Below are 20,979 nucleotides of genomic sequence, written 5' to 3'. Positions count from 1 at the left end.
TTCCCTGAAGCTCAGTAGTAACTGATTTCTACTAACATAAGTGAAACCAGGCTGGGAAAGCAAGACTCTTTCTGAGGATGAAAGACAGCCACTTTTTTCCTCCTTTCCTTATTTTCATCATATCTTTGTCCTCCCCAGCTAGGAGCATGGGAGTGCTTGTCTTCAGCTCAAAGCCCTTGCAATTCAAGTATACCATGTTATTTTCCCAGGGATAACATGCTTTCTCCTTAGCCACTAAGGGATGGGTTGCTCAAGAAGAAACCTCTTCTTTCTCATCCCTTTTCATCACTGCCTAGTAGCTCCAATAAAGGCCAAAACAGTATTTCCAAATAAATTTGCATGTGCTGAAAATCCATCATATCCCAGTGTGGCTGAGCTGTACACAAGTGTGTGAGGAATGACCATGCACCTCCAGACTGCATTTAATCTTCTGCTACACCAGTCAATAAACAAATCACTCAGAATCACATACTAAAATTATATCAAAAAAACACATTAATTTGATTGAACATCAGTTGAACACCTGAACAGCAAGGTACCAGTCACGTGTAGCCCATGAGAAGAAGCATGAAGCATCTTCTCAAAAGCACAGGTCTGGATTCTACAGGCAGATGGCTTTACAAGTTTTTTTCTTACCAATTTATTTTTAAATTCAAAATAGCTATTTGTGATTAGCCATCAATAATGCAGGATGCCTTTGAAATACCAGTTATTCTTTTCATTCCACTATAAAAAATGACAAGAACAATTCTTTACATTTTTATGCTAAACTGAGTTATTGAAAAATTCTACTAACCTAAAGCATATTGCACTGCATCTAACTAAATCACAGATTCCAGCAAAGAAGCCCTTCAATGACAGCTCAAAGTCATATGGCCAATCAGGCAAGAAAAATAAAATATCTCTAAAAATCAGAGCCTGGATTTATGGTCCCTCAATTAACAGCTGACCAAGATCTTAAACAGGTATTAAGAAAATACTCTGATTTGCTGTTAAAACTAGTTCTAGTTTAAAAAGATCTCTTGTTGATTATATTAATGTCCTCCAGTATTAGACATACGGGTTGGGACATTTTTTTACCACATATGACAGTGGAGGTCAGATCCCAAAGAAACATGTGAAAAGCACATCGGTAGCAAAAATAACCGGGTCTATAACATACCTTGAGAACTGTCAAAAATGTACGATTTTTATGAAGAAACACAATCTTTTTAAGCATGACTTTTGATGTTGTACAGCACTGCCCCATATGTCCAACCAAATGCCATTTTTAAACCCTGAGGATATATTTAGCACAACATACATCATCCTGCTGTCGTCATTTCATTGAACAAAGCAAAACACAGGATCATGCTAAATGATGCATCCTCAGCTTGTGTCAAGAGCACAGCAGTGAAAGGACCGCAATACCAATGAAGTTTAAAATGTAGTCAAATAAGCTAAAGAAACAAGCAGAAGATGGCACAATAGATATCAATGGATTTGAATTATGAAGTCAAGAATAAAGAATGGAAACATAAAATATGCTGACATACGAACTATATCTGTTCCTGACTAATCTCTGCTCCCCTGCCATTCACATAAGGCACCATCTGATCTTTCAAGTTTCTGCATGCATGATGAGCTTTTGGCTACAGCCTGGGCTGGTACAGCCAAATCTTTGCGATTCCACCCAGGCAGGACAGAATGCAAGTTATCACTTCCGACTGGCACAATTTCCTACGCCCAGAGTGACCCTGCATGACAACTATATGCCTCATTACACCAGCCAAGAAATTAATGTACGTCACGAGCCCAGTACAGCTTATTGCCATCTCAGTAGAAGCCTGAATTCCGTTACCAAAATTCAAAACAACTGATGGGGTTTTTGGAGTTCGTTTTTTTGAAGGGCAACATTTAGCAAAGAATAAAATGTAACTGTTTTGGCTAGGAACTGCAGATATCTTTTGTTATTCTGTACTCAATGTCCATCACAACAAACCATTTGTTCATCTCACCTCACTGCTAATAAATTATCTTTCTGATGTTGTGCTCTTTGAAGCACGGTCAATCACCTTGTACTGGTTTGTGAAGGATGAAGCCCCCTTTCCCCAATGAACTTGAGTGCGCAATCCTTTTTCCTAGCACAAAGGAGCATCAGAAAGCAAAGCCAACTAATTCAGCCTGCACTGAAGGATAGTACCAAGTAAGACAGCGCTTGGCATGTACCCACATACCATTGAAACCACACTGTTGTGGGTTTCTACCCAATTTTTAAAGTAGGCCAAAGAATATGGGTTTTACTCAATTTTTAATTAGGGTGTAGAAGGTACTTAAAGACACACTTCAGAGAGATACTTCACAATCTGATACTGCTGATCAAGCTTAAGGGAATAATTTTGTCCAGCACTTATCCACAACAGTAACTGGTCTTTATGTTGAACAATATAAGCAAAAATATCATCTAGTAAAACAACAACAGCACCATGAACTAGTTTTTAAATGAGAGTTTGAGTAGAAAGTACAGTATAGCCACAGGCTTGCTCACTCTGCTTGTGGGCAGGGTGAAATAGTCCTTGATGCACTTCAGGTATCCACACTAGACGGCCGCTATTTCCCACACCAGTTTGTTCAGAGCTTTCCTTGAGACACAAAATAACTTGCCAAAGTAATGCCAAAAAACACCAGAGCAAACAGGAGAACTGCTGAAGCCTGGTTCCCCAGGGACACATGGGCTCTGCTTCCGCGCTCCTCTCCATCATAAGGTCACCTCACTAAACAAAAGTGATTAAGTGTTGGGGTTAATTTGGACCTATAAATTATCTGCTATCAAACATGACACAAAACAGGCAAATTCTCCAGCCTCTTCCCAAGTTTATTAACATTTGAGGTCTTTTTCTTCATTTTTTTGTAAAGCTGGTAGATATTTAAATTACATTTGAGTACTCCTCCACTCTTAAATTTGGTTTAGGTTGCCCAATGGGTTAAAAAGGGAGTAGGGGGTGACAGAGTGTGGTGATGTGCTGCCCCCACTCTCCTTAGGCAATAGCCACCAGTGGTGGTCATGATAGCTGCATCCAACTTAAGTTGGCCTCTGGGGAGATAGGTAACAACACAATAGCTAAGGGCCATAAATGTTGCTCAACAGCTGAGGGCTAGCTGAGCATGTGCCAAACAAAATATGGCTGGTATGCAAATATGACTGTAAGTCAATCATCTTACTCCATAAAGAGTGGACAGCCCAGGGCCCACTGAGCTCTCCTGCATGGCAGTGGGCTGCACACCAGAATCTCCCCTTGACTAGGGGCACCTCTCAAGGTTACTCCTCGAGACTGAGAGAATTCTTATTGTGTCAGATACTCAGCAAGTGAATTGGGAATAAGAGCATTGAAACACTGAAATCTTAGCTAAGTGCTATAAAGGATTGACTGCACAGATATAATCCTTTAGACATAAACTGCTGACCAAGTCTAGGACTAAGTCTGGATCCAGCCGCACCTGAACTCCCCTCTGAGAAGGAGTTTAGAAAGCAAAGGGGTCATTTCTGACCCTCATGACTCAACGGGTCTCCCTGACAGTTTTGTCTGACCCTGACCTCTATGCAGTAAATACTCATGCATACGTTGCCATCGAATCTTGTTAAACAAACGGATTTAAGATTTAACTTTGTTAACTCACTGTCTTATACAATAAAATATATTGTTGCTTCTCTCTTGCAAGTGAAGTGCATCACTCTTTCCGTACCACACAGAAAAGTGAAAGCACAGAAAGCCTCATTCCACAGGAAATCAGTCTAAAATTACAAATAAATGCGGCGAATAGCAATTGAATTCATAGTACAGATGTGCAAAAATTGGATTTTGCTCTCAGCTGAGATAACTGTCTAAAGACTTGACATTAAATGAAATCCCTTCTCCCATAAATCATTTTAGTCAGAAAATACATGTTCCTTTCAAAATATATTTGGAGAGGAAATGGTTAGTTTTGGTTTATTCCTTGAAAGTCCCGATTAAGACATTTCTACTAAATAAGCAAAGTATTTTCTGTATTGATTTTGGGGATTATTGTTACCATTAGCTCGATGCACAGTTCATCCAGTTTTTCAAATCTAACATTATCAAGGTTAGGTTAAAAAAACATCCATACGTAGACTTTTTTGAATTTTTACTGTATTAACCAAGGGAAAATGGTTCTCTCATTTCTCTCCATGACAGGCATTTTATTTCCCTTGTGCGTTTTCAGAATACATATTCTGTGGCCTTTGTTTTCTTCTAAAGCTAATTAAAGCTTTAGTTTCATTTACAAAAAAAAAAAAAAAAAAAAAAGAGGCTATTTTCATAGAAATCTATTTAAAACCTACCACATCTAAACCAAGCATTTTACAACATAGCAAGAGGCACATTGTGCATACAAGTTCATTTTTGGAGACTATCTCTGCCCAAAGGACAAGCCAAGCCACTCGCTCACCTGTGGGCAAATCTGTTCTCATCACCAAGAAGGTACTGGCCCATAACAGCTTTTCTAGTAGTAATTCACTGATTACTTCTCTTCTTCCCAAAAGCTTTGCTTACATTTTGATGTTATTACTAGACCAGATAGCAAAGGTTACTCTATACAGATTGTGTTGTGTCAATCTGGAAGATCACTTCAGCTTTTATTTAGGGGGATTTTAAGCATATCACGGTGCTTCAGGTAATTCAAGGAACTTAGAACTATTTCATGGGACAATAACATTTCTGCAATGATTCTCCTGTTGGCTTTCCAAGCTGGTGGTTCCTCTTTGTAAATGCTAGGCCTGCATTTGATTTTTATGAAGATTTGGTAATGTGTCCAACTTTACCATAATTTGCTTAAAATTTATTAATTTAGAAACTTTTGACATGCATGGGAAATCATCGCTAAGGGCCAGGTTGCCCACTTCCATTCTGCTGTGTTCCCCGCTGCTGTACTTGAACGAAACCTCAATTTCTTCTTAGCGGCGCTTGTTTTGCAGTGTTTGCTGGGCAGCAGTGCTCCCGTGGTCTCCAGAGCTCCCATGCCTGCTTATTTTCTGCCTATCTGAAACACCGCTGATACACCCAAGGGGACTTTGAACTCTGCTCTACTTGTAAGCAAGAGAAGTAAAACCCAAACTACCAAAACAAGTTCATACAAATACAGAAAAAAGCCAGAGCATAGAGATAGATATAGTTCAGGCTCTCACCCATGGAAGGAGAAGACTGAGCATTGCTACAAGTGCCCATGTACCAGCACACCTGAGGTTCAGATGAAAGTCTCCCATCTCAATTCACCACCTCTCATCATTTTGGCAATCTCCTCACAATGTATCAAGGGAAGAAGAAATGAAGACTTCAGGGGTGAAACACCTGAATTTCAATTGGAAGGATCCATAAAGCAAACAGGGGGTGGCATGAGGATGGAAGGTAAAAGATCTCTAACAGAAGGGAAGTGGGAATGAGAGGAGAGTCTATTTAGAGGGAGGAAATACTCTGCACCAGGTATACTGCCAGAAAAGCACGCAGTGATAGCAGCACTTGTCATATGTACTAATTATTTCTGCTACCAAACAGCACAAAACATCTAAGACCAAAAACTAAACTAAACAATCTAGGCACAGGAATAATCTTTTGGTCTTGACCACCAGTTCCTTCAGACAACAAGGACTCAAAATTTCAGGACACGGAGAATAATTTCCGGGGAGTCAGACTGATGCCCATGGCTTCAGATACAGAATATATTATTAGCAGGAAGGGTTGAAGGGCAGAGCTTGCTTGACAGCCTAAAGCATACAATTTTTTTCCTGTAGCACAAATGCTTAGATTTGCTACCCAGAATGCCTAGATCTGCTACCCAGAAAAAAAAATTTTATAGTGTGTCTGGACTTACTCTGAATCCAAAACTGTTTTCTGTTAACACTATAAAACTGAATACTAAGAATCCAACAGCACTGCAAGATAAGAGTGCAAGCACTGCATTGTCTATGTGTGTCACATAGCATCAAGATGACATATAGTTTTCCACCTCATTCTGGAAAGTATTAAATATTTAAAGCATGGTCAACCCTTCTGTCCCAACTACAGCAGAGTGAGATTTCCCATGAGATGGACTTTCCCCTCCTCATCAGTTCTTTCATGATCCCTCTGCTGAAGAAGCCTCCAAGTCATTAACGATATCCTTTCTAAAGCACTGACTCCTGTTTGGAGAAACGCTGGGATGCATGGAGCATTTTACAAACAGATGACACCACTGCTTTGAGAGTCATGTGCTGAGATGAAACACTTCACTTGTGTTTAGACAATAAATATTGTCCTTATCTAATCCCAGTAATTCAGAGCTACACATGCCACAGGAGCATGAAATGCATCAGACCATTAATCCCTATTTTTAGCTATGACAACACATTTAGGTTTTTTGTGTTCTGTATTGCATAACTACGATGATTCCATTAAAAGTTATCAATGAGGTAGATTTTCTGAGGTTAGCTTCTCCACAGTGCAAATAAATCACTCGGATGAGCAGCCAGGCTTGGCGAGAACATAACATTGTACCCACACGTACCATTCTTCTTGCTTCGTTCTACATATACCTACTAATTCTACCTAAAATCAAACTTTGCCAACTTCCAGGTCTTGTTGCATGCCTCTCTTGCAGATCCAAAGAGGCACAACAAGCACTTCAGAAGTGCCTTTTTTTCTTTTTCTTTTTTTTACTTTTTTCCAATACAAACTATTCAGTTTTTCCCCTTGGACCTGTAGGTGTAAATGCCATCAGGTAAGAACTCTACCATCTTCTCAGGCTATTGACAAAGCAATATTTATGCTGGAATTTTTCTATTTTATAAGGACTTTTACTGGAACAGGTTCTGAAGCACTTTAAACACTACAAACTGACTGCATAAACAATGAGCAGCACCCTCAAACCCCAATAAACAGATGCCCAGTGACCATAGTGAGAGCCTGCAAAACTGCAGGCGTAGAAACCTCTACTGAAGATATCTATAGGTTGGGAATATGTATTTTCTCACTGTTTTCTTTCAGATTCAAGTCTGATCTCACTCTCACATTACAAAATCCTCTGCTTTCCCTCTCTCACATGCCCTTCCCAATTGCTCTGCCTCCCAGTAAGAGTTTGCCACCCTGAAACCCTGCAGGAGCTCCCCCAGTTCCCTTCCAGCCTCCCTAGGCAGTGGCTGAGGAAGGGGAAACATGCTGAAACTGGTTCTGAGTAACGATCTTCCTGACCAGCCAAGGATATTGGCTAAACAGACCAGATAACATCTTTCTTTTTTAATTCCCGCCCCCCCCCCCCCCCCTCCCGCCCAAGTGGGCTAGAAACCGAGACACCACACCAAAGACTTGCTCCAAAATCTACAGCAGTCTTGCACTGGTGTTAGCAGCAGAGCTCCACATGTTTAATCTTCCACCAGGTCTGAAATTACAATGCAATTTGTAGGGTGACTCAAATTTTTTATAAGACCAGTTAATATCTTTCCACAACAAAACTTCCTTCCTCTTCTGTGATCCTCACAAAGCAACGGACAAATGCAAGCTGGCCACACACTACACAAAACTGGTCTTAATTAATCTAAGTATAAAGTTCAATTAGAGTAGCTGGCAGGAGAGGATAGCTAGTCGCAGCAAAGTGTAAGGGTGTAGCAACAGGGCTAGTGGTGAGAAGTTAAGCCAGCCCCTATAAAGGAGACAGAAGCAAGTGGATTAGGAAGCTCTCTACTGACGACTGGAATGGGCCATAAAACCACTATCTCAAAGAAACCTTTATTTCCATCAGCTGCCAGGAATTTCAGAACTCAGGTTCATCATCTGGAGTTATTATGCGGAACCTTCTTGGAAATCGGGAGTAAGGAAATGGTTTGTGAAAATTATTCTCCCACTAATGAATGAGTGCTCCTGCCTGACCAACAGTTTGAGATAAAATCCTGCTGTGCGAGTTTCATCTTCCCTCTTCCCCCAACCTCCTGAAGGCATTATGCTCACTCCTAGAAACACGTAGTAAGGGATACACATTTAAGAGTCATTTCAAGATTCTGCAGATAGCACTGACAATTGTTGTTAAGAAGTATCGGCAAGCTGTATTCTGTTCTTAATTTTTGGCACTGATGTGAGGTTTCCATTTGGTAATGCATCTGCCAGTGCTGAGAAGGTGTTTGAAAAGTGGGAGAGAGGGTAGTTTCCTCTTCCAGCATATGCTGTAATTATTTAGTGTTTTCAATATATATTCCAGTGTAGGGTTGTACAGAATCACTAGCTATGGGATCTTCTGTTTTGTGGTGTGCTGTATTTCTGTGTGTATTGCTCATTAAAAATGCAGCTCAGCTCCCCGGAGGAACATTGTTGGTAGGTGGAAGTCATGTTCAGGTATGCAGAGCTTTGCAAAGCACATATTTTATGTCATGCACAGCATCTATGGAACTGTTAGAGGTATAACAGACCTAGAGACACTTCTTTCTAACATTTAAGTATTCTATATGGTCTTAATAGGCTAACTACTAGTAAACACCCTAGTGGTTATATACTAGAAAAAATAAGTTAACTTCTAAAAATCTTTAGTCCCAATCTGCTTTAGATGCTTTTGCTTCACTTTGTTTCTAAATGGAAATAAAACTTCTCTTTCTTTTTCTCAGAAATATTGGTAGAAACTCTGTTCTGTTTCTTTTTGTACTAAATACTGTAGATAAATAGCCTGAGAACAAATAAAAAAAAGAAAATAAATAATTCATCCTATGATCCCGGCTTCTGCTGACAGCAAACTTCTTCTGAGAACGTGCATTTCCTCCTCACAGTTCTGTTAATTCCTGCAGCACTCTTATGTTATCTTCATTAATTTCCTTTTAACAGTACTGTAGATTATTTCCATGCAGTCAGGGAAAAAAAAAAAAAAAAAATAGGTGCAAATGGAGCAGAAAAGAGAGCAGGGACTACAGAAGTTTGCTAGTTTAACAATGAAGCTCCAGGAGCAATAACATTTTCAAATAAATGCAACACAAAATCCTCCTACACTGCAGTGTAACAATCAATTTGTTTGCCTAGAAAACTTCTAAAGCTCTTGTAAGGGAAGAAAAAAGCAAGACAGACAACTCAACAATATAGGGAGATGGAAATTCTTAGCAAAAACTCCCTACAGAAAATCGCAGGCAAAAAAGAAAGCTTCCAATGAAAAGATGTATTCAATTAAAAACAATAATTATCATCCCCATCCTTACTTCAGCAACATTGTCCATTTGCCTGAGTTTTCATCCAGGAAATTATCACAAAGAAGTACCAAAGTTGGGGGGTTTTGCAGGAACTGTAGTCAACTGTAGTCAACTGTCAACTCAAAGAGAAGACTGTCTGGTAAAAACTGGAAAGCCATAGGAACTTGGAATTCTCCAACAGTACCTTAGTTGAGAAACAACTTAATCTCAACCCGAATGCATTAACTGCACAGTAAAACTATGAATAAGACAATACTTCCATGCATATGCCTACAAATTCAGCCATTGTCACAGCAAGAATAAATGAGAACACATATTTGAGAGAAACGGGGAGAAAGGAGTTTATAGACATACAGAAATATAAATAAAGGCATGAAGTGTGAACACATCACCTCTGATACTAGAACCTATGCCTTGTTTCCCTAAAATAAGGTTCACTGCAAAGATGTATTTGATTACAAATAACTTCCCCAAAAAAGAAATCTTTAATAAAAACAGATGCTCTGCAGATGCAGCAGCGCCTGTTCATTTTTCTCCCTTCTAATTAAAAGGCCATTCTAACTGCTGGTTGAAATGTTGTCTGTTCAAGTGCAGTATATTCCAGAGAGTTGCAATGACATGACTTTGCACACGGATCCAAACAGGATATCACATTTGCATAACGGTAACTTCGCCTCAGATTCCAATTTATTCTATAATGTATTACATGGCAGAGATTCATTCAGCTGATTTCCATAATGACAACAGTAGCCGAAAAAAAGTACTTGTCTACTAAATTGAAATGTGACATCTATATCAAGGTAAACATCCGAGTCCTCTGAATACTTTATTGGCAGCCACACTATTTTAGCTTCAAAATAAATTTCCCCCAATAGCAGCTTTTATTTCATTTCAAATCCATCAGCTCTTCTAGCTTCTAATTCCCAGAGCTGTCCCTTCAAGTTTTTAATCTTATCTTCCGTGTGTGAAAGTGCTGTAGACCAGCACTTTTAAACACAATAATGCAACAGTTTTTGAAAGCTATATAAATCGCATGAAAGACTATCTTATTAATTCCCTTTCTCATTATCAATTTTTCTTGGGTACAGGGCTTGGGTACTTTAAATTCAGTTACTCCAAGGGAAGGAAAAACTTCAATTTCACTGGGACCTCCCCTCTGGCTCTTGACATTTTCAGAAACCTGTTGGACAATAACATTCAGGTCAGCCCAGACATGGAAATTATGCTAAGCCTAAAACAGATCAATTCTAGTTTGTAGCACTCAGATAATGACTTTGTGCTCAAGGCACTTTACAGATACACTAGAAGGAAAAAAAAAAAAAAAAAAATCTATCTTCAGAGTATCAGACTGGTAGTACTAAGAAAACCTTGGCTGGAAAACAGGATGGTAAACTGATTAAAGAGCACCAGAGGGTAGAGAAGCAATTGGTTGTTTCATTCTACTTACAAAGACCAATATCTTTTTGCCAGGTAGGAAAGACATTATCCTGTGACCTGTAAATAGACAACTTTCTTGGTTTAGATGCAAACATCTACAAGTAACAGACATAGAAGAAATATTTATTAGAATACCATTGTTGAATTTGGCTAATTAACTGAGTGCAAGCCTAATGTTTTATGGGACTTTTGTTTTTTTAAAATGAATTCTGAGGAGCAAAAGGATTAAGATGTTACATGCCATTAATGAGCCACTGCTGAACTATTTTACTTGTCTTCTGCTCTGAGTTAGGAGGACTGACCTAAGCTATCTGGAAGTTACAAATATTAAAAATAAACTAAAAAACTTATCTCTAAGGCAGCAAGTTCTTGCTGATATTATAACCTTTTTCACCACTCCAATCTGGGCCACAAAACTCCTCCAACCATCTGGATAAGGATTTCCCTAGACCAGCCTCCTTTTCCCTCTAGTGGTGCAGTGACAGCTGGAAACCCTCTAAGAAAAGGTGGTTTGCATCTCTCCAAGCCCCCTTAAAAGAGATGTCACACATAAAAACTCTGTGCTTGCCTACTCAAGATAAAAAAAAAAATATTTTGCTAGAATATATGATCCTACAAACACTAACATCTGCAAGGATGGTCAACTTACAACACCAAATGATCTCCACCAGCACCAAGTATGATGCCCATCCAACCTCTCAGATTCCCATTTGAGGCAGTGTCCCCATCTCACGCATCTCCCTGATTTCAGACATCAATGGCATTCAGTGCCTTTGCGACTACCTAGACTCTTCTGAAATTTCACAGGCTCAAAAGTTTCTTCCCTGAGTCCTATCCAAAAATAAACCTTCAAAGATATGAGTACCCTTGGGCTGTGCTCAATTCCTCCTTGTCACACATTCTGGTTTGCTGAGAGAATTAATTGGCTTTGTGAAGCATGAAGAAACAGAAATGGCAATATGTACCTCAATTAGAGTCTGTTTTTAAAATCATTTTTAAACTTCCTAAATTATGAGACTTTAAGGACTTTAACAAGTTTGCTTGATTCATTTCGATCAAACAAGGTTAGGGACTCATTATATCGTACATGCAGCAGTTTAACAATATTAAAATATACCATCAAGTCAATCTTTCTATAAGCGACTTTGAAGAACACAGTAAGCAGATCTAAAAAGCCCTGTAATTTGCAACTGGCAATCATATTTCTGGTAACACTGTAAGAGGTTTTCTTAATTCCACTGGTGTTTAAATTCATGAGACATAACACATCATAAGTTTTCTTTTATTGATGTCAAGAACAACGATATAGATTCTCTTATTTAGCCTTTTGTGACTTACTGGGATCCGCTGAGTGTCTGAGAAGTGTTTGCTTCACTGAACAGTAGATTGAGACTCTCCCATTTTTATGTTAGAAAGACACAGCACATAAAGTAACAACCTTAAAGCCTGCAGTCAGAACCCATTGGCTCTTTATAACCAAACTTACATTCTTAATTATGAGACATTTTTAGTATGACAATGATAGAAGGTGACTGTTCCAACTCGGAAAGAAAATGCCACCTCCTGCCAGAAAACTGAGAGTGCTTTGCCATGCTCTGCCAGTGCCTAAAGGGAATGTAAATGGATTGAGAAGGAAACACATGATGCATCACTGATAAAATAATCTGGCATCACAAAAGGACCAGTAGCTACGGTTCCACCAAAAGATCAATAAATACGCAAACAGCAGCCTCTTTAGAAATCATTGCTTTCCCTCCAATACGTGGTGACAAACTCCGTGACAGCATTTACTTCATACCACCAGCTTCATTAAATAAATCAGACTATCCTCATCCACCCACAAAGCCATCTCCAGAAGTCTATGGAAAATATTGATTTTTCTTGACTATTTTCAGGTCAAAGATGCAATGCAATAAAATAGCTTAAGACAACTACTCCCTTTCCAGCTTGTAATTAGAGCCTTGAAACCATGTTTCTAGGTCCTGGTTTGGGATGTGTTGTCAATTCACTTTGACCTTAGGCAAGCAAATTTCAACACTCAGGAACTTGCTTCTTGCTGTAAAACAAGCACAGTTAACTTATCTCAGAAGGCTGGTTGTTTGGCTTTGAGACTTTTTGCTCTTTTAAGTTTTAATGACTGAATAAAATCCATTTCAGTTTGGGTTTGTTAGATAAATGCATCCACAAGTAAAATCATTATATGTGAAAGATTAGGCATCTGAAGATCCACGCTAGGAGATGAGTTGCCCTGTATGTCAAGAGGAACAGGCTCACTAGAGCATGATTTGCAGAAACCACGCTGCCCCATGAGTGGGAGGAGTTTTTCTTGCATTGCATCCCCTGTGAGGACCCAGATGTTTTCCTGAAAATGGGTAAAGCTTTGAACAGCAAAGAGACGCAGTTAAAAAAATTAATTCAAGAAAACAAGAAATAGTGATTTTGATTATTAGTTTTAGGTAAGATGCAGAACTATTTCCCTGCTGTCACAAGGATGAAAATCAGCCAGAAAATTTTATTTACGTAAATGGTAGTGAGCTATGAGGTCATGAAAGGTACTCCTGTCCAAATCACAGAATCACAGAATCACAATCATCTAGGTTGGAAAGGACCTTGAAGATCATCTAGTCCAACCTTTAACCTAGCACTGACAGTTCCCAACTACACCAGATCCCTCAGTGCTATGTCGACCCTACTCTTAAACACCTCCAGGGATGGGGACTCCACCACCTCCCTGGGCAGCCCATTCCAACACCTAACAACCTGTTCTGTAAAGAAATACTTCCTAATATCCAGTCTAAACCTTCCCTGGCGCAATTTGAGGCCATTCCCTCTTGTCCTATCACTTGTTACTTGGTTAAAGAGACTCATCCCCAGCTCTCTGCACCCTCCTTTCAGGGAGTTGTAGAGGGCCATGAGGTCTCCCCTCAGCCTCCTCTTCTCCAGACTAAACCCCCCCAGTTCCCTCAGCTGCTCCCCATCACACCTGTGCTCCAGACCCTGCACCAGCTCCGTTGCCCTTCTCTGGACACGCTCGAGTAATTCAATGTCCTTTTTGTAGTCAAAACAACAACGGTAGCAACTTCATCCCACTGTGATCCACAACATGTGGTTTGGCATAAAGGGATACAACAGATTAGAAGTGGTTTATAATGAAATTTAATACTCTCATATCTAATTTATATATTCAATATACAGCTGAGATATCAAAGCTCATTGTGCCAGACCTTCCATATAGCTTAGAACAGTCTTTATGGAATAGAGACAGAACTTAGTCATATTTTTTTTCTTGTTGGATTATTTGATCCTTCTTTGATTATTTTTTTATCATTAGCAGTAAGCACAGTAGAAACACCACTCTTTTCTTCACTCCAGACTGAAGCTGATAGCTGAGGTAGGTGCACCACACGACAGCTACAAGGAGAACCCTTGTAGGGGTTCTTTTCTCCTTCTCTTTGAGCACTCTACGTGCTCAAAAAGAACAAAAATAATTTCTTCAGGTTCTGACAGATATTAACATGAGAAGAGTTTATTGTTTTAAGAGGAGTAGAAGAAGAAAAAATTTGCTCACCTCTTCAACAGAGGCTTATTAGGTCTTTTATGGCTCTGCAACTTTAGACAGTGACTTATGGGGAATTCCTGTGTGATTCCAAAATTTGGAGGAGAATCCTTTTCACTAAAATCATGCTCAGACCAGCCTCAAAAACAGCATCAGGTGTTCCTGTCTCTCCAGACTGGATGAAACAAGTCTCTAAAATGTTGTAGTAAGTCTTCCAAATTCAAACTGGCAGTTTGCATTAGGATCAAGCAAACATTAGCAATCCACATTATAAATTCAGCCTGTTCCACCCTCTCTCCTCATGTTGTCCACTTCAATTTTTTGGATAAGAACCTGAGCTTTGTGGCATTTCTATTATAACTTCTTTCTAGCTTAGGGGCTGAATATTTAAGGCATAGCAGTGTGCCTTTATGAAGTGTCAAGCATCCTTAACTACCTTGCACAGAATAGATTCACAAATTCACGTGAAGTCCTTGAAACATTTGAAGTTTGAGCCTCAGCTTTGAACCAAGGAGAGCTATCATCTTGTTTCCCATTTCTGAGACTACAGTCCGTGACAGCAGTGTGCTGACTGTGCTTGCCTAACTCTGTGATTTCAAGGTGATTTACTTTTTTGGGGCACTGTACATCCACCTGCTGAGAGTTAAACAAAACTTCCATCTTTCATTACTGTTCTGGTAATCACATAGCTCTCGAAGGAACTATGGTTCATATGTACCAAAAATATCCAGCCTATCATATGAAAGTAAATGTTTTTTCTCCTCTCTTCCTTATAGAGAATAAAGGAATAAAGGGACAGTTCTTGAGTCCTAAAGTTGGTGCCAACTCTGTATTTTTTTTTCAGTTTTGGGTTAATATTTTCCCAGCAGTACTTTATGGAGCAGCTGCATCTCAGATATTGTTAGTATCAGCTATGCAGAGTCTCAGGACTATTTTGAAGACAGAAATGCTATTCAAGAGTGAAATATCAAAAATATAGGATTTTAAATCTTGAGATCTCATTTTTGCTAGGTAGGATACAAGATGCACATTCAGGTCGTTAAACTGTCTCTCTTCAGAATATATTTATTGTTGTATGAGCAAAGAAAGTTCCCACAGGGAGCTTGATTCCCATGGAAAAACACCTGCTCCTCCAGCCAGCAGAGCAAGCCGCTTACTTGAGCTCCTGTGAAACCGCACGGTTAACACTGGGCTGCCACTGCCTCGTTTCATACTTAAGGTCAACCCTGCCATCCGAGAAGTGATAGGAGTGAAATATATAGACACAAGTATATATCTATACATGCACCAACGCTAGCTTTAATCTTGTTAGCAGTGTCCAGGCTGGCCACAGAGGGGCTGCACCATGGGCTGATTCACCTCTATCTCCCGCAGCAGCATTGAAGCACAGCATCAGCAAGAGCACACAGACAAGAGCTCTTCTTCTATCTCCAAAGCAGAAGTGCTGTCTGAGTATGGCCCTTTGTACCATTAAAAAAGCTCTGAGTGACCAACCAGAGAGATTTTTTTCCAGCGGTGAGAAGACATGGTTTGATAACGCAACATTTCATTGTAAACAAAGTGCTTTTTGGCTTCTCACCCGACAGATCCTTGACACCTACGTGCTGTGCAAACTCTTTCAGTTCTGGTGCAAACAAGACCATGTTGACTTACAAAGGATGTAAGATTTAAAATCTAGGACTAACGAATTTTTTTTTTTTTTAACATAGTACACAAGGCAGCTCTCAAAACTGTTCAGAACAGCAAATGACTAGTAGCAAAAAAAAAACAAAAGCAGAGAGATATAAAATAATACTGCACCACTTAATGAAAAAACAGCTCTGAAGTCTGTTCTTTTTGGGTTCTTTCACCATAACTTGTTTTCTTGAGGACTCTAAGCCCAGAATCTTGTTTCCATATCCATCTGGAAAAAAACCTGCATAAAGCACTGCTCATAATGTAACAATAATGTACTCAGCTTATTAAAATTGTTCTTTTATTTAGCTTTAAGACATTGCAGGAAAATCAAGAGATCTTAAACACAAACACAAGCTCCAATTTACTACACTGCAAGTAGGCGAAGCACAGAAGAAAAAACAAGAACTCACTGAAACCCACATTCTCTTTCAAGCTATCAAGATTCGAAACTGATTATCTTTAAAAAAAAAAATACTATTTGATAAAGTTTGAAATCAACAGTAGAAGCTATCGTAGAAAAGGCTCGTACATAGCATCTCCTCATCATCTGCCTGCACAATGCAGTAGGAATTTGTGAATGTGCCCTGGCACACGGTGCTGCAGGGATTTTTATCACTATCCTTTTTCTTATGGCTTGCCGTGTGTTATCGTACCTGTTGATGCTAAATGGATGTAAGACAGACATGTTTTCTGGTTTATCTGGTGCAAGAGCACACGCAGAAAATTAGGAAAATAAGAAGCTGTGATGATTGAGGTCAGGTTCTTCCCACCAAGTATTGGCTAAAAAATAATAGCAGCCTTAATTACAACAGTCATCCTAAAATAATACATAGCTTGACAAAGACAACTAAGGGACAATCAAGGGGATCAGCATCGCTGCTGGAAGCAATTCAACTAACAGGCTGCTGAAGCTGGCTGCCTTGTGCACTGGACTTGCGGGGGCTGCATGGCTTGGAGGGGAGCTGGCATCACTCCAGCAGTCGCCTGACAGGAGCTTGTACCTTCTCCAGGTGAGCCGGGCACTCCAGAGCCTCCAAATGAGCTGGAGCCTCCCCCTGCAATTAAAAAAAAAAAAAAAAAATCCCAACAGCTTTTTGCAACTTTAAATCTAGTCCTGGTTGTACTGAGGGAAATGCGAATACAAATCTCTGACTATTAGGAAAATTAATTTTTCAGCTAAGGAATAGGTTTACACAAACTACATAGCCAGGGTTCTTTGCAAGCAGAAGAGCTTACAACCTCCTCTCTTCCAGTCTCTCTTCTTTTTTTTTTTGTTTTTTTTTTTTTTTTTAAAGAAATGTGAGATTCTATTTGCTCTCTGCTTTTGAAACAAGAAGGATTGCAAAGCTTCAAATCAACAAGAACAGAAAGGAAAAGCAATACTGAATGAAGCTGCATTTTAATGGCTGTACAAATACACACACCTACAAACATATATTAATACAATTTAATAGGTTTATCTCAGTTTAAACTAACTAGCCATTCTTTAGCTCAGGAGAACTGAACAAACTCTTAGAATACCTGAAGAATTAATTCCACAAGTAATTTAAAAAGAAAAAAAAAAAAAAAGAAACCACACTCAAGCACCTATCCCTAACGTTCTCAGGGAGTTGGTAAGCTCTGCTCACTGATTCAAAAAGCCATTTTGCTGGTGCATACACAGAAGGAATTGAACTAATGTTACTTTTGCAAGATGCCGAAATCCAACTAGGACTGCAGGTCAAGACCATCAGCTTTGCAAGAAATACTTATAGGAACAGAAGAATAATCTCCAGTTTCTGAAAACGAAACCTGTTCTTCTGATCCACAGGCAACAGGACTGTCCGTGTTCCTGTTCCCACGGCTCACATGTACAGGCCCCAATCAGAAAACCTTGAGCTGTGCAGGGAGCTGCAGACTCCTGTCCATGGCCATACACTTTGGTACCGGTAGCCTCCTCTCAGCCTTCTACTCTCTCTGGAATCCTCTCACTGCTTTATCTTGGTTTTATAGTTTAGATATCAGATCTCTGAGGAAACAGTAAAAATAAAAACTTCCTATCGCTCCTTCTCCAATCTTCTGCAGAACCTGAAACGTAACTTCACCACTTTCAAATTAGATGTTAAATCTGTACAGTTTACTACACACCCTGTTTCCACTTTTAATTAACAGCTCAAAATAAAGACATTCATGCTCTGCAGCTCTGCCAGAACACAATTATAAAACACGATGCTGTAGAAAAGCCAAAGGTACTGAGCTACTTGCCATTATGCACTGCCAGACTGGGTGTTACTAAAATGCAACACCAAAATAAGGAGGAAAGCAACCAGAAGTTCCTCTTACTGATGTCAACTTGTCTACGAAGAAAATACCTACTGGGTAACTGAACCTTAGGAGGTATTCTGGGGACCAACATGAGAACATCTATTGGAGAATAAAACATAATTGGAAATTGCTGGTAAAATGAGTCAAAGCAAAGGAACGGCTATTAACAGCATTAAACCCTTGTACTTGAGTTTCTTCCTATCGTACATAGCAGCTACAAAAGGCAGACTGAATATTTATCAGTGAACTGGAACAGCAGCAGCTTTGCTGTGCCTCTTCCATTTAAAATCATCATGGCTTAAGAAGTGGCTCAAGGATAAAAGTATTATGAAAAGACCTAATATCGTGAAAAAAAAAAAAAAATCAATTCGATCATTCTAATGGGCAATGTCAAAACCAAGAACTTTCTGGCTGATATTTCTGTCAAATATTATTTATCTGCATAGAAGTAAACGCCACATCCCTTTCTGTATGCAGAGACATGTTGTTAACATCTGCATATTTTTCAAATTATTTGAAGCTGGAAAAGCCAGCTATTTCTTAATAAGATGGTATTCTCTCAGGAGTACTGTAATGAGAATTTTCATCATCATGTGACAAAATTGAGAAGTAATACTTCTTGCTCATTCTATAAAGAGGTATCTTGAGCACTCTGATTTGTATCTTCACATTTCACTAATTCAACCAAATACATGCCTTGACTTTTCTTGAATAAAGAATAAATAAAGGTATGGGAAGTTAAACAAATCCCATTTTGATTTCATCATCATCCAGAAAGTCATTAAATAAATTCATCGTTGGAGACTCTATTTAGCAGTGATTATTTCTAATCCCAAAAGAGCTGAAACTGTCATTCAGATCATGAGGGGATTTGAAAGCCAAACAGCAGCTGAGTTTTCTTGAGCTGCAGCTCACCAAGATGCAAACATGAAAATCCAGCACAATTTGGTGGCTCCATAATGCACAATAAGCCATTTAAGAAAAATCCTATATAAGGCATCTTTCAGAAAGGATATCTGTATTGAAAGTAATGGCAACTACTTGTTCATTATGGTTTATATGCAAAGATGGAATCCAAGGGAATTCCTGTCTGTGGTACTACCAATTGGCTGGTTTTGACTGAGTGATAATTTCCCCAATAATATGTTCTCCATCCGCCCTGTATTTTTGTGGCTTGAATTTTCATTTTCCTGCTATAGCAAGAGACAGCATTGCCTCATGTGCTGCTTTTAGACTTTTCTGCATCTTTGCTCTCCAGGGTGTTTCGAAATAAATGTCTACTTTCTTCCTATTGTCTACAAAGAAGCTGTCCTTCAGGCAGAGGCACTGAACATGCTGGTGTTCAGCCTCCCACCAGCTGCTTTCCTCCTCTACTCCCAGTTGTGCTGTTCTATCAGAAGAAATTTGTGGCATTAAACATTTCTCTAAACAAAAACTATTTGGAAAAACTTTTTATACAGATTCTTAGCAGTGCATTGAATTGAACTTAATGCTTTTAGAAAGAGATGTAGAATAGTCTTCTTTTATTAGAAGCAAACTTTATAACATGAAATACTTTACAAGCTGCAGTTCAGACTTGCTGATATATTAACCATCACTTCCTACATTTTCATTTATAAACTTTACAATATTTTCAGAACCTGGATGCTGTAGACATGCAGAAGAAGAATGAAAAGCAAGGAAAAAAATAAAAGTCAAGATGTGGCAGTCATACTATGACTTCTTCAATTTTCCTTTACTTATTACGCCCAGGGCTTTTATAAATCCTTCTATAGTCATCACACATGTCAAAGAGACACATGTGCTTTTCAGGCCATTTATGACTAGAACACACTCTCTATTAAATGTATGAAAGAATTCAGGTTTCTCACTGTTGAGATTTCTCATCAGAGTACATCTTGATCTTTTGGTGAGCAGAAATGTTGTCAAGGCTCTGTCTCAATGAGATGGTAGCTCTCCGGCCAAGCTGGGACAAGTGCTCCAGAAGAGAAGGCACTTGGGCAAGAAGCAACAGGATACTGCCCTGCACTGGGCTTGGAGAAAAACCAGCTCTGACGTACAGACTTTCTTATTTTCTAGTACCTTTCATGGAATGCCACAAATAATTTATGCTCAGGGTTACACTTTACATGAGATAGGATAGTACTAAATATCTTAATGGTTGGACTATCTGCCACTTGCTTCCTCAAAGAGAATCACAGAGCAAATGGAAACTGAGCAAGTTATTTCACTGTCCTATTTCAGCAGACTGCATATAGGTAGTCAGGAAGACCAAAGAAGATGCAATTGCCTTGACACTGTCACCATCCCCTGCTCCCACAGATCCTCCTGATTTCAACTGCACCTTTCAGGAACTCCACACTTCCTAAAATTAAACACTAAGAGACTGCCCAAGGCAACAGACAAACAGCTATTGAGTTGGAGAGTGAGGAACAGAACCTAGAATTGGATTATCCATCACTGCACAGGAGCACCAGCTCTATATTTAACAATGAGCACTTCTCAGTCAAAGATTCAATAGCTTAAATGCTCTTTTAATGATGTGTTTACCCAGATAATCTCGGTATCTGTTTGACACATATAAATGAGGCCAGATTAAAGGTCCACATTTGGATTAATTCAAGCAAGGTGCTCCCAAAATTATGTTTTCATCTAAAAGATCAGAATTAATTAGTCCCAATTTAATACATGAGAAGAACAAGATTATGTTTCTGATCCTCCCAAATTCATTTTAGTCACTTAATATGTGCCTCATAAACAAGCTGGCACTCACTGACTTTGGGACATGGTGTAACTCTCAAGGATTTGTTAAGGA

At 39.2% G+C, this 20,979-nt stretch overlaps 1 protein-coding gene across 3 annotated transcripts in view; it reads right to left on the bottom strand.

Annotated features, from left to right (window-relative positions):
- TRAPPC9 (trafficking protein particle complex subunit 9) overlaps positions 1 to 20,979 on the bottom strand; it is a 536,307-nt gene that overhangs the window by 170,509 nt on the left and 344,819 nt on the right. Inside the window, exon 22 of one of the 3 annotated variants that reach the window (XM_074833369.1) lies at positions 16,325 to 16,915. The exons of the other annotated variants lie outside the window; for them this stretch is intronic. Coding sequence (XP_074689470.1) covers positions 16,755 to 16,915 — 161 coding nt within the window. The 3' untranslated portion in view covers positions 16,325 to 16,754. Of the gene's footprint in view, positions 1 to 16,324; positions 16,916 to 20,979 lie in introns of those variants that run through there. 3 annotated transcript variants of the gene reach the window in all.

Source organism: Strix aluco, chromosome 1 (assembly GCF_031877795.1).
Source record: "Strix aluco isolate bStrAlu1 chromosome 1, bStrAlu1.hap1, whole genome shotgun sequence".
Classification (NCBI taxonomy): Eukaryota; Metazoa; Chordata; class Aves; order Strigiformes; family Strigidae; genus Strix; species Strix aluco.
Note: the sequence above shows the minus strand (reverse complement) of the source record. Positions and strands in the feature narration are given on the sequence as shown.